This window comes from Danio rerio, chromosome 11 (genome assembly GCF_049306965.1).
Source record: "Danio rerio strain Tuebingen ecotype United States chromosome 11, GRCz12tu, whole genome shotgun sequence".
Classification (NCBI taxonomy): Eukaryota; Metazoa; Chordata; class Actinopteri; order Cypriniformes; family Danionidae; genus Danio; species Danio rerio.
Window position 1 is genome coordinate 44,873,115 of NC_133186.1, and position 15,039 is coordinate 44,888,153.

The following is a 15,039-nucleotide window of genomic DNA, read 5'->3' on the forward strand; positions in this document are numbered from 1 at the left end:
GAAAGGTCGAACTGTACTGTACATTATATTGTATGTTTTAAACCACACTGCACATTGTTTACAGAGAAAAACATAATAAAAATGTAAACTGACAGACAGGTAGGTAGGTGGATGGACGGACGGACGGACGGACGGACGGACGGACGGACAGACAGACAGACAGACAGACAGACAGACAGACAGACAGACAGACAGATAGATAGATAGATAGATAGATAGATAGATAGATAGATAGATAGATAGATAGATAGATAGATAGATAGATAGATAGATAGATAGATAGATAGATAGATAGACAGACAAGTAGATAGATAGACAGACAAGTAGATAGATAGATAGATAGATAGATAGATAGATAGATAGATAGATAGATAGATAGATAGATAGATAGATAGATAGATAGATAGATAGATAGATAGACAGACAAGTAGATAGATAGACAGACAAGTAGATAGATAGATAGATAGATAGATAGATAGACAGACAGACAGACAGACAGACAGACAGACAGACAGACAGACAGACAGACAGACAGACAGACAGATAGATAGACAGATAGATAGATAGATAGATAGATAGATAGATAGATAGATAGACAAGTAGATAGATAGATAGATAGATAGATAGATAGATAGATAGATAGATAGATAGATAGATAGATAGATAGATAGATAGATAGATAGATAGATAGATAGATAGATAGATAGATAGATAGATAGATAGATAGATAGATAGATAGATAGATAGATAGATAGATAGATAGATAGATAGATAGATAGATAGATAGATAGATAGATAGATAGATAGATAGATAGATAGATAGATAGATAGATAGATAGATAGATAGATTGATTGATTGATTGATTGATTGATTGATTGATTTAACCCAATGGTTGAGTTAAACATATTTGGTGCTTTGTTGGGTTATTTTTAACCTTTATTGTTTATTTATTTAATAACTCAACCAGTTGGGTTAAAAACTCTGAAATTCAACAGTCAATTGATTTAACTGACACAAAACAGTTCCATTATGCGTGTGCAATGCTGTTCTGCTTTATAATGTTTATTCAAGCTATAATGCAAGAATAATGTTTTTTTAAGCAAATTTTCTCTCTGTGTCGTGTTTTTTTAAACATCCATTTCATCGTCCAAGACCATCTTTTATTAGATAGATGAGCAGTGGTGTAAAGTAACTAATTACAAATACTCAAATTACTGTAATTGAGTGGTTTTTTCTCAGAAATTGTAATTTACTAAGTAGTTTTAAAAATGTGAACTTTTACTTTCTCTTGAGTACATTTATAGTGCAGTATCGGTATTTTTACTCCACTACTTTCCTTCAACCTGCAGTCACTCCTTTATTATTTCTTGTCTATGGGGATTAGAAAAATCAGTCCTGTAATTCCTGTCCAATCAAATCACACATAGAAGGTAAATTGCTTCATAATGAACTACCTCAAGACATGGGTGCTTTACATTGCAGCAAACTGTTTGGAAGCATTAAAAGTGTCCAAGAAGATGTTCAAAATATTTGCACGCATTGACCCAGAGACTGTTTAGATCAAGGATGCCCAAACACAGTCCTGGAGGGCCGATGTCCTGCAGATTTTAGCTCCAACTTGCCTCAACACACCTGCGCGGATGTTTCTAGAAAGCCTAGTTTGAGATTGACTAGCTAGTCCATGTGCGTCTAATTGGGATTGGAACTAAACTTTGCAGAACACCAGCCCTCCAGGACAGAGTATGGGCACCCCTGGTTAAAATGCTTGTCACTGATGAGAAGATGATGGATATTTACAGTATTATGACCGAAATGGCCTTAAACACCCAGCGGACACAAGACGTCAACATGCCGTCAGATTGAATTTGTACCCTAACGTCGTGGAGATGCTGCATTTTGTTTGGAAATGAAAATCGGGTTTACATCAGAACTCAACGTCAGCCGATGTCAATGTCCAACATCCAACCTAAAACCAACCAAATATCAATGTCTAATGATGTCACAGCTTGACGTTGTGTCGACGTTACCACTATGATGTCTATCAGATGTTGAATTTTGGTTGCCATAACTGATGAATAAATGTCAGGATTTGACGTCAATATGATGTTGGTTTAAGATGCTGACTCCACATCGGATTTTTGTCACCTGACATCACAACCTAAATCAACCTAATATTAACGTCTTATGACATTGTGTGCTACCTGGGCAATATCTAAATGCACAACAGAATGTTACGTTTACACACATCCACAAATTACATGTAAATGCATCAACTTTTAACAGCATAATACTCAATATTCACTACTCATGAGTACTTAAAAAGGGCTACTTTTAACTCATATTTTGAGTAATATTTCCAACTTTTGCCCTACTCACACTACATTTTTAGGCAAGTAATGGTACTTTTACTTAAGTATGCTTTTTCAGTACTCTTTTCACAGCTGTAGATGAGTGGTTAAAATGTATTGTAGATTGTGGACACTGAGTGAAGCCGGCTGCTGCAGCCTCTACAGCACACAGAGCTCCATATTCGTCTCCATCAACAGAGGATTTTCTGCTTGCACAGTTTATAACAGTCTGTACTTTGTTCTGCTTCTTCATTTGGGATTAATTTATTTTAACAAAAGTGTATGGAACTAAAATGTAATGGAAATAGCATTTTCAATATGTTTGTAAGCTGTATGTTATGTATTTACACAGTCATAATTATAATTAATAGTAGTACTACTAGTCACAGTAATAGTAAAACCAGAATGGAAAAATACATCTAATCAAAATAACCCAATGCATTGGGTTAAATTTATAAAACCCAATGCACTGAGTTAAAATAACCCACAGTTGGAAAGGTGCTATAATAACCTTTAGTTGGGTCGTATATTAGGGTATTTTTAACCATCTATTTTAACAGAGTTGATGAAAAAGATTGTAAACAGGTATCATTTTTAGTTTTGTCCATTTCTGATAGTTCAGTGTCTTAAAATCTTAAACAGGGCTAATTAACCAGTTACTAATGCTTAATGTTTTACACTGCATGCAATTGGTTTTTATTCATAAGCAAAAATAAGCATAAGCAAGAAGGTCGCTGGTTCGAGCCCTGATTGGGTCAGTTGGCATTTCTGTTTGGAGTTTGCATGTTCTTCCCGTGTTGGCGTGGGTTTCCTCTGGGTGCTCCCCCACAGTCCAAAAACATGCATGTGAATTGGGTAAGCTGAATTGTCTGTATGTTTGTGTGTGAATGAGGGCCTTTGGGTGTTTCTCAGTGATGGGTTGCAGCTGGAAGGGCATCTGCTGTGTTAAACATATGCTGGATAAGTTGGTGGTTCATTCCACTGTGGCGACCCCTTATGAATAAAGGGACTTAAGGAAAATGAGTGAATGAATATGCTCCATGCCAGTCAGCTAAAGTGCTGTCTAATGAAATAGTTTTGATTTGGACGACAGCTAAATAAGCCAGATTATTAAATATATTTATTAAAGTAGCAGTTCTGTCGTTGAAATTCACGAAAAAGACTGAAACTCAAATCCTTTTAATCCCTGAGACATTCAATCAAAATGAGCTTGATTTTGTTTCTGAACAGGCGCTCATTTTGGTCAGCCGCGGGGTCCTTCGAGCAGTCATTTGCGCAGAGCGTCACGTGATCGTTCTTTCCTGCCCGCACTCAGAGCACGCGATCATGGGTACGTGTGAGGCGACAATAAAACTTCATAAAATGCTGTAATATTTGATTTTAGCACACAAATGTGAGAGTTTACAGGTTATTAAGCGTTTAATCTATCATTTAGGACTCATTGGAAGTCGCTATGATGCTTATTTGTAGCTATTTTATGTTTTTGTCAGAGGCATCGTGGAGCCGCCGCCATGAGATTCAGTCAAACGCCGAGATACACGGAACTTACACGATATAAACCTGCATTTAGAGTTGTGTCTGCTAATATATAGCGATTTTCATGGTTATATTCGCGACATCTTATTAAATGTGTTGATTTAGATATGTTTTGTCGGTAAATATTGACGTTTTACTAACTTGCCAGGTTATGTTACCGTCACCATATAACGTTAGTAATATTGGATATTTAGCCAATCGTATTACAAGACGAGTTGCATGGTGTTTATTTTTATCTTAAATTATTAATTTGATATAAACAAGTTGCGTTTTTATTGCATTAAGAGTTCATATTCAACAATCTCTTGTATACTTGAACCAGATGGGATTTATAACACTTTAACCTAAACTATTTGTTATTTATCACTTTTTAATTTTTAACATTGTGTATTTTAATTTTGTCTATTTGCTTATAATCGCTTTTCAGTCCATTTGCTAATTAATCATTGATATGTATTACTTGATATGCCTATAAATGTATTCCTATATATATTTTATATATTAATAAATAAATATATCATTGTTTATAATTTAATGTTCAACTGATATTTTTTTAATTTAGATTTTAAGTTGCCATCAGGTTATTTACCCAACAGTAGTAGATTTGCTTAAACGTATGACATGATGAATTGTCTTAATTCACTTTAAATGAATAAATCTAAATATGTTACGTTTTTTTAGTTTTAATAAGTTAAATATTTAGCAAAAGCTTCTAGACTTCTAATATGAACCAGATTATTTTATAATGGGATTAATAGTTAATTCTGCTCCCACTTTATTTTGTGTTTTGGTGTATTTGCTTATATTAATAATTATCAGTATTTATTAATATACTAATGCCTTTAAATTTCATTGTTATTATTTTCGTTTGATCATTTTTTATGTTTAATATTAGATTTATTTATATAAAAGAATTGACAAATTTTGTTCGAACTTACACACTTAAAGCTTAAACATTTGTAAATTCAAACTAAGCAATTATTTAAGCTAAAAGATGATATTTATATGAAAGCTGTTGTTAAAAACACTGAATTTTCTAATGCGTTTTGTCTTTCCTCTATTTTTTAGGCAAGTGTCGTGGACTGCGTACTGCTAGAAAACTGCGGAACCACCGCCGTGAGCAGAAATGGCATGATAAACAGTACAAGAAGGCCCATTTGGGTACAGCTCTAAAGGCCAACCCCTTCGGTGGAGCTTCTCACGCCAAGGGCATTGTGCTTGAGAAAGTGTAAGAGCTCATATTGATTAACCTCACAAATATACAAGTAAATTTATGTATTATATTAAAAGGATAGTTTGTGCTGGCAACTATAGTTTTTTTTCTCCTTTACAAAAAAAAAAATCCAATTTACTATTTAAATAGATTTTTCCATCCACTACTTAAAAGTTTCCCTTTTGGGATCGAATCTTCTTGGCATCTCACCCTTAGAGTTAAAGTGCAATCAGTAACAACAAGCCAAAAAGGCAGGATGACAGGTCCTGTCACTGTAAACAGTGAAAGTTTTACACAACTCCAGTGTAATCATGTGTTTTTGTAGAGGGAAGCAAGGTCTGATTAACTACGAACAAAACGTTTACCAGAAGTAAATATCAGTGCTTGAGGTGCCTATTTGTTACTTTTCTAAACATTGTATGTTAGGAAGTCAAATCTGTACTTGCTTGTATTTGCCATATTTTTTTACAATGTAAATGGGCACTGTTTGTATTGTACATTCCGATCGCATCCCTGATTGATTTCCACCGAGCCCCATTTTTTATAATTTCTTTAAGGTTTTTAACCCCATCGATAATGTAAGTAAGCCAAAATAGTAATTTAATTAGACTTAAAGCCTTCATTTATTTGTTTCATGCATAAAAAGAGCGCTATCAAGAGAAAAAAGCAAGAGCTGAAACTATTGAAAATGCTGTGGTAAAATAAACGTTTATATTTTAAAGACATGGTGTGACACAAATGGGGTTTAATGCAGTGCTTGTTGTCAAGTGTGAGACAGTTTTACCATCTCAATCAGGAAGTGAAGAATTTAAATTTGCATCGAATTTATGGCATGCCAGTTCACCAGTAGCGCCTAAGTGGGCTCATTCAAACACATTTTGCAGTGCTCTGTTCAGGGTTTGTTGAAAAACAACAGTTTTTATATAACTGATGACACTGTGGCTTTCTTAGGAACGCGCTTTCTTTGCTCAGTGCCATGTTTGTGCACATCAAGTGTCAATTTACTCATCACTTTAATACTAAATAAATATGCTCTCTTCTGATTTGTTCTTTGTTAGGACAGTGTTTGGCCAAAATGTAAAGATCTTAAACCTGAGAGTAAAAAAAAAGATAATAAATGGAGAAATTGCATAAAATGTACAGTGAAAGGCTTGGCACATTACTGTGTTTTGATGTATTTACAGGAGAAAATGTACAAAATATATGCGTGGAACAATCTTTACGAATTACTAGTGACTTGATGCTGACTTTTGCCATAATAGAAACCCTTGCAACTTCAGACTGGGTTTATGGTCTAAAGTCAGAATTTGTCTTATGGGTTTGGATCAACCTAAGGGCGAATAATTAATGACTGTCTTCATTTTTGTGAGCTCTCCATTTAACTTGCCTTTTGTCATGACAGTGGTGTTGAAGCCAAGCAGCCCAACTCTGCCATCAGGAAGTGTGTGAGAGTCCAGCTGATCAAGAACGGCAAGAAGATCACAGCTTTCGTGCCCAACGACGGCTGCTTGAACTTCATTGAGGTGCGTCACAGTTAATCATGTACAAAGTTATGAATATTTATGTTTGAGACTGTATATAAAGGTGCACAAGCAAATTTTGCCAAACAATGTTTATTTGAAAGCACCAAAACAGGCACGCCCACAACACTACTATCCCCGCCCCTTTTTGATATCTGCACAGCTAGGGCTGGGCTATTTATTTCAAAGCTTATTTTATGGTAACAGTATTTTTTGTAAGGGCAGTTATTGCAGAAAGTACTATATATAATATATAAGCTTCAATATTTAGGAAAATTAAAGGACTTGATCTTACTTGACTATTTAGTATTTTATATTTCTTGTAGTAAGCAGAATATGACTTTAGATGAACAAATTGCACTCACATTTGTGTGGACAGACCTTATTATAAACATTTCTGAAATCTCACAGATATTAAATGCGTCTCCTGTAACAGGACTGATTGGTGGTTTGTTTTGGAACCAAGTCTAATAGTGTGGTCTAAAGAGATAATCAAACACATTTCTCTTTCTGTGTCAGGAAAACGATGAGGTTCTGGTGGCAGGATTCGGTCGTAAGGGCCACGCCGTGGGTGATATTCCCGGTGTTCGTTTCAAGGTGGTGAAGGTGGCCAACGTTTCTCTTCTGGCTCTCTACAAAGGCAAGAAGGAGAGACCTAGGTCATAAACTCTTCTTGTTAAACTCACAATAAAAGGAATTTTTTTCAGTTCCACAAACTGTCTCTCTGTGTCTTTGAAAGAGTTTTGATGTCAAGATGTCACTGCAGAGCACTTTATATATAAATATATGCACTACATATATTATAGGGCTATCAAAATAAGGGTGTTAACGCACGTGATTAATTTAAAATATTTAACGCGTAAAAACAATAACGCAAACGCAGCTGCAGTTTTTATTTTTATTATTATTTTTTGTTTCATGTTGTGGCTGACATGTGTTCAGGGACACCCGTTCATAGAGGCAACCCCCCGGTTCTAGCTTTAATCCGCGAACTGGTCATTTTCGGATTGAGGTCGCCATAATTTCACTGTTACGTATGTTAGCTTGCCTGGTTTAAATTAGTTTTGCACATTACGTTGCTTCATGTTTTGTGCAGTGTTCATGTGCACTTTCTCACGCTCTCCTGCTCGAGTTTTGACAGTGCGATCTTTGCGCCTGCAGATGCACAATCAACTCTGCAGAGAGTGTTAGAGTCGAGGCTAAGCTAGCATAAAGCACATCTCTCTGCTCCTGTTATGGAGCAGAGAGTCTTTTCTAAAGTCTACAAAAATGCTGCGTGTTTTACATTCGAGTTTTCAGATTTTAAAATGTTCGACAACCTCTAAACCTTCATTACGATTAAAGTTCTTGTTTTATTTACTTATTCTAGTTCACAAGTATACAACAAACACGAGGTTAAATATGCAGTAGTCAACATTTAAGGTATATCCAAAAAGACGTTGGTTTTGATTCACTTCATGTTGACTACTGTGTAGTTATGTGAGGTGTTAGTGTGTGTGTTATGGGCATTGAATGAACATCTCTAAATTTGTGTACAAGTTTTGAATTTGGAAAGGATGAGTTTAAGGTAGGAAATTAAATGTATTTTTAACTTATTCTCTTGCTTCGTTGACATAATTGTCTCTTAATAATACATAATTTGACTTATTTCATGTGGAAAACTGCCGCTCTGCATGAAGCCCTTATATGGAGCTAGTGTGGGCGTGTATTATGCAAATGGTGTGCACGAGGATGCTTCCTCATAATACTTAAAATACACCAACAGCACACATTTTGTGAATTAGGTGGAAAGTTTCAAATGTGCATTTAAATAATTGTTAATAAATGAGACCTGCTGTGATCATCACTGTTTTTTTGTCATAAACAGCGCTGATGATATAGTCTGTTTTATTATTGCAGAAAAGAAGCGCTCCAAAAGTCATGTTTTGATTCACAAATCTGTCACAGGTGCTAGGTTGTGTAGTTTGCAGGAGTAAAAGCCTCTCGAGATGCTAAAAATAGCTGCTAGACTCTCTGAGGAGAAACCTTTGTGTGTGTCAGACTGCATGATGATGATGATGATGACCTGTTTCTCTTGTGCATCCATTCGGGTCCCGAAATCCCTCTTTAATGCCCGAGCTTCATAACAGGTGAACCATTTAGGACTCATTGCATTTGCTCTTTTTATCAGAATATGCAGTGGTTCATGTAATGCGTCTGGTCTGGTTTTTCAAGCAGACAGGTGTGGATTGATCATGCAGAAACTTTTAAAAAGTTTTGGGGGAAATGATGCGGATAAAACACCTGATGTTTTTTGTTTGTTGTGAATACTAGAAATATTGCATGTAAAGCTGGTCTGTTTGGGCTGCACAGATTGATGCTCGTGTATCAGTCATTCACTGATCGAGTAAAAACAGATTCGATTTTTGCACATTAAAATAAATTAAATATTACATATTTGCTATTAAATAAAGAAACTTTTTTTCTACAGTGGATTTACTGGAACATTTTAAAATAATTAAATTTGCAATTTTCCCATCCTGTTTTCTTTTTTAGAACTTTCTTTTATTTCTTGCAATTTTCACAATCCTTACTGTAAATTGCAATTTTAGAGTAATGAATGTAAAAAAAAAAAAGTTCTAGAAATAGCTTGAAATTGCATATATTTTGATGAAACAAATGCACATTTTCATGTAATCATTCTAAAAAAAATAATTTTTAAGTATTATTAAAAAAAAATGAATTGATAAAAAGATAGAAATAGGCTAAAATTGCATCAATTTTAATGAAACAAGTTCACATTTTCATGTAATTATTAATAAATTATTAAAATAATCTCAGAATTTAATAGACAGAAATCGGCTTGAAATTGCATCAATTATGGAAAAGTGCACATTTCATTTAATTGTTATTGAATAATTAAATTATTATTCAGAATGTGTTAAAATAGAAAAAATATTATTAATTAACTGTATTTAAATAAAAAATAAATACAAATTTTCTACTGCATTATGTATTATAATAATAATTTCAGTTGATTTTTCAGTACATCATTTAGTTAAACTACATCAAAATTAGAATATTTGCCTTGTCAAATATCTGAAATTAAAATAATCTTTTAGTATTATTTAAAAAATATATACAAATTTTCTCTCAAAATTGCATACATTTTAATGAATAAAAGTGCACATTTTCATGTATTTATTATTAAATAATAATTAAAAATTATTAAAATAGAAAAAATATATTACTTCATTATTAATAAGCTGAATTTAAATAATAATACAAATGTTCTGCTGCATTATATGATTTAATCATTTAAAAAAAAAATTTGTGTGTATTTATGTGTTATGTAAGCGCTTTGATTTTATCCATTGTTTATGTAATCTGCAATCTCAATTTTACAGCTTTTTAAATTATACCAATGAGATGTTTTTAATGTTAAAATTTCACATGAATTGGATTACACTCTTTGTTTTTCAACTCCTTAGTTGGCACAGCCTTTGGTGAAACTGTGTTCACTTAGCCTCGTGTGATCATCTTTTACTGCTGTGGCCGGATGTGTCTGGTGCTTAGGTTATTATTATATTAGGCTCTGCTTTTCTCCATCTGAGCCGTGTTTGGTCTGATTTCAGAAGCAGCTGTCATTGTTTCTGCTATATTACTCATGTAAATGCACATGGCTGTGAAACGGGAACGGTGCGCTCGGATGCCCTTCATCTGAAACACACCAATAAATAACACTCATTATCTGACTCACTGCATGTCTAAACCACTGTATTATATAGACCAGTGCTGTTCTACCACCAGAGACTCTCCTTCATAGTTTTTGTTAGTTATTTTTAATAAATTTTAATATTTTGTTTTCAGTGCGCCATGGTGGCTCAGTGGTTAACACTGTTGACTCACTGCAAGGTCACTGGTTTGAGTCTCGGCTGGGTCAGTTGGCATTTCTGTGTGGAGTTTGCATGTTCTCCCCGTGTTGGTGTGGGTTTCCTCCACATGCTCCTGTTTCCCCCACAGTCCAAACACATGCGCTATAGGGAAAATGGTGAACTAAATTTGCCGTAGTGTATGAGAATGTGTGTGAATGTGAGTGTATGGGTGTTTTCCAGTACTGGGTTAGGACTGGAAGGGCATCCACTGTGTAAAACATATGCTGGATAAGTTGGCGGTTCATTCCGCTGTGGTGAATATGTATTTTATTTTTTCTTATTAGATACAGTTGATTGTTTAGTGCATCATTTAGTTTAGTTAACTATTAGTTCAACTAAATCAAAATTAGAGTGTTTGTCTTGTCATATTTGAAATTAAGATAATCTTTTAATATGTTCTGCTTAAGTTTTTCGTATATAATAAATGTTTATTTTCATTTCTTTAATTTTAGCAAATCAAATAAAACTAAATTAATATATTTGTGTCAGCGTGAATTATCTCAGACTGGTTTCTTGAACATGACAATGAGTTCACTGTACTCAAATGGCCTCCACAGTCACCAGAGCTCAATCCAATATAGCACCTTTGGGATGTGGTGGAACGGGAGATTGGCATCATGGATGTGCAGCCGACAAATCTGCAGCAACTGTGTGATGCTATCATGTCAATATGGAGCAAAATCTCTGAGGAATATTTCCAGTAGCTTGTTGAATCTATGCCACAAAGGATTGTGGCAGTTCTGAAAGCAAAAGGGGTCCAACTCAGTACTTGGAATGTGTATCTAGTAAAGTGGCCGGTAAGTATTTATTTTGATACTTTAATGTCTGTATTTTTAAATATWWATATATATATATATATATATATATATATATATATATATATATATATATATATATATATATATATATATATATAAATATATATATATATATATATATATAAATATATATATATATATATATATAAATATATATATATATATATATAAATATATATATATATATATATAAATATATATATATATATATATAAATATATATATATATATATATAAATATATATATATATATATATATATATATATATATATATATATAAATATATATATATATATAAATATATATATATATATATATATATATATATATATATATATATATATATAAATATATATATATATATATATATATAAATATATATATATATATATATATAAATATATATATATATATAAATATATATATATATATATATATATAAATATATATATATATATATATACATATATATATATATATATATATACATATATATATATATATATATAAATATATATATATATATATATAAATATATATATATATATATATATATAAATATATATAAATATATATATATAAATATATATATATATATATATATAAATATATATATATATATATATATATATATATATATATATAAATATATATATATATATATATATATATATATATATATATATAAATATATATATATATATATATAAATATATATATATATATATATATATATATATATAAATATATATATAAATATATATATATATATATATATATATATATATATATATATATATATATATATATATATATAWATATATATATATATATATATATATATATATATATATATATATATATATATATATATATATGTGTGTATGTAGTGGCAGGAAAAATCATGGGAATTAAGACACTTGGTTCACTAAAAGACATCTTTTGAGTTGTGCACAATCCAACAAGATTTTATCTGATTCTTCACATGTGCTGTCTGTGGAATGTGAGCTGATGAATTCTGGCAGAAGATATAGGGTCCAGTTGTGCAAGCATAATAGATATAAACATTCTTTTGTTCCTTTTTCAATTAAGTTGATCAACGAGCAAGTAAGGAAGGACGGTCAAAGACTAAGATAACAGGATTGGTTTGCACAGCAGAGGGCAGTGGGGCACATGCTACTTTATTTTTATAAAATTTTATGGAATCGTATTTATATAAGGAGGTATTTTAGGATTAGATTTTAATGTGTATGTATGTTACATGTTGTCTTGTTGGTGTCTATGTACAGCAGAACCTTTTTTCTAAAACAAATTTCTCCTACGGGAGACAATAAATTTTACCTTGACCTTGATATTTAATGGAAATTTCAGACGGCACTAAACGGCATCAGAACTTTTCATTTATATTTTTTATTTTGCAAAACTTGCATTAAAAAAAGAAGTGCCCGAAGCAAGCTTACTGCCCCAGATTTGTGCTCCACATAACAGAGGCTTCAGTAGGGTCAGTCATTGATTATCTGAATAAATGCAGGTTTATTGATCTCGGAGCGCTTTTAAATACAGCCTGCTGGAATAATTCAGCTCAAATGATGCACAGCTCACATTACAGCCTTTCCACAATCATTAATGCAGTCAATGTCATTTAAATCTGCAGGGAAATGATGCAGTACTTCTTATTGCTTATAATTAGAAATATTATTCTCGGATAATCTGCATGTAATCTTATTGACCAAAATAAAGCTCTCGAATCTGCTTCTTTCTGCAGATCTGATGCAGGATGGAGCCGAGACGTTTCTGAAGGAGATTAGAGGCAAAAAGTGCTATAAAAGATCTGAACGGGAGCAGATTATAGGACAGAAGGTGAGATGTGAAGTGAAGAAATATGATTTGTGTGAACAGAGTTGAGCCTGTCATGGATAATGTCAACCTGGAGCAGTTTATCACTTCATCATCATCATGTCTCTGCACAATTACATCCTTCTTAAGCCCAAATCTGGAATATTTGTGTGTTAAAGCAGTTTTCCAGTGTATTGCTGTGTGTGTTTGACTGATGCTTTTATTATTTTATTAGTGTGTTTCTGTTCTCATGATCCTGTGATAGATTTCTATCATTTAGTAGGCTGTTGTTTTGTGAAAAGTGCTTTAATATATTGTTCATTTTCACTCCAAGAAGTGTTTTTGACCGATTTTTTTTTTTGTTAAATGATGTTGCTGACACAAATGTTGAGTTTGTTTATTCTTTTTATTTGTTTATTTTTTAAAATTATTTTTAAAATGTATTTATGTATTCATTCATTCACTCATTTATTTATTTTAAATGATAACCTTTAGACAAAAGGTCAAATGGTGATTACTATGCCGACTTAATGGTTTACACAATAGTTAGTTTGATTTAAATTAAAAAAATAAATCTATCTATCATCCATCTACCTATATGTCCATCTATATATCTATCCATATATATATATATATATATATATATATATATATATATATATATATATATATATATATATATATATATATATATATATATATATATATATCCATCCATATGTATATATATCCATATCCATCCATCCATAAATAAATATATATCTCCATCCACCTACATATCCAACTATATATCTATCCATCCATCCATACACACACACACACACACACACACACACACACACACATATATATCTCTATCCATCCATCCATCCACCTATAAATACATTGATCTATCTATCCATCCATACATCTATATATTTATCCATCCATATGTATATATATATCCATATCCATCCATATATCTATCCATCCAAATATATATATATCCATCCACCTACATATCCATCTATTTATTTATCCATCCGTGTGTGTATATTATATATATATATACATATACCTATCCACCCACCCATATATCTATCCATCCATCCATCCATCCACCTACCTTTCTATCCATCCATGATCCATTCATTTATGTCAATATCTAATTGATTTGTAAATGTTTTAATTGTGCTCTAAATATAAATAATTACCTCATAATAAATACTTAATTCATTCATTTATACGTTTTTTTTGTTCTCTTGTATGTTTTATAAATATATTATTCCACAACCTTTCGTGAAAAATGCTAAATTTGAGATCTCATTTAAATTTTGAGAAATAGTGTGATATTAGCAAACTGTTTTAAATATAAGGTAAGGGAAGACTTCAGGTTATTTTATCTTATTTAACCCCAAAATAAAGGACAGTTTTTCCTCAGTGGCTTTGGTGCATTTCTCACAACATTATTTACATTTTCAAAACAGTTTATGCATTTCTCAAAACAATTAGTACAAACTGCAAAACCTAGCTGATAACCTGCAAAAGCGCGTCACTTGCTCAAAATGGAGAGCTCATTCCTCAATAGCAAGTATGGGTCAATGAAAGTGTCAGTGTCATCAAGATGAAAAGTCCTGACATCATTGTTTATGAACAGGATAGTCAAATGGCTTCATCATGTTTTCATTATAACTGTTTACTCTAAAATGTTTTCCAATGTAAAAAAAGTCTGATTTTGGTGAGAATGCTTCCTGAAAATGCTCGAGACAGCAGTATATACTATTTGAACAGCCATTTGAAAACTACAGTAAAGTTAGACATCACTGCATATAGTGAGATGTCTGAGTACAAGACACTGAATATGTATGTTTCA

The 15,039-nt window shown here is 32.0% G+C and overlaps 1 protein-coding gene across 1 annotated transcript; it reads left to right on the forward strand.

The window, feature by feature from the left end:
- The first annotated feature begins 3,645 nt into the window (after window positions 1-3,645).
- rps23 (ribosomal protein S23) lies at window positions 3,646-7,330 on the forward strand. The gene is given in 4 exon segments (NM_001110121.1): window positions 3,646-3,679; window positions 4,954-5,113; window positions 6,501-6,621; window positions 7,138-7,330. Coding segments are annotated over 4 exon segments (432 nt in total). The 5' UTR covers window positions 3,646-3,675; the 3' UTR covers window positions 7,285-7,330.
- Window positions 7,331-15,039: the final 7,709 nt, after the last annotated feature.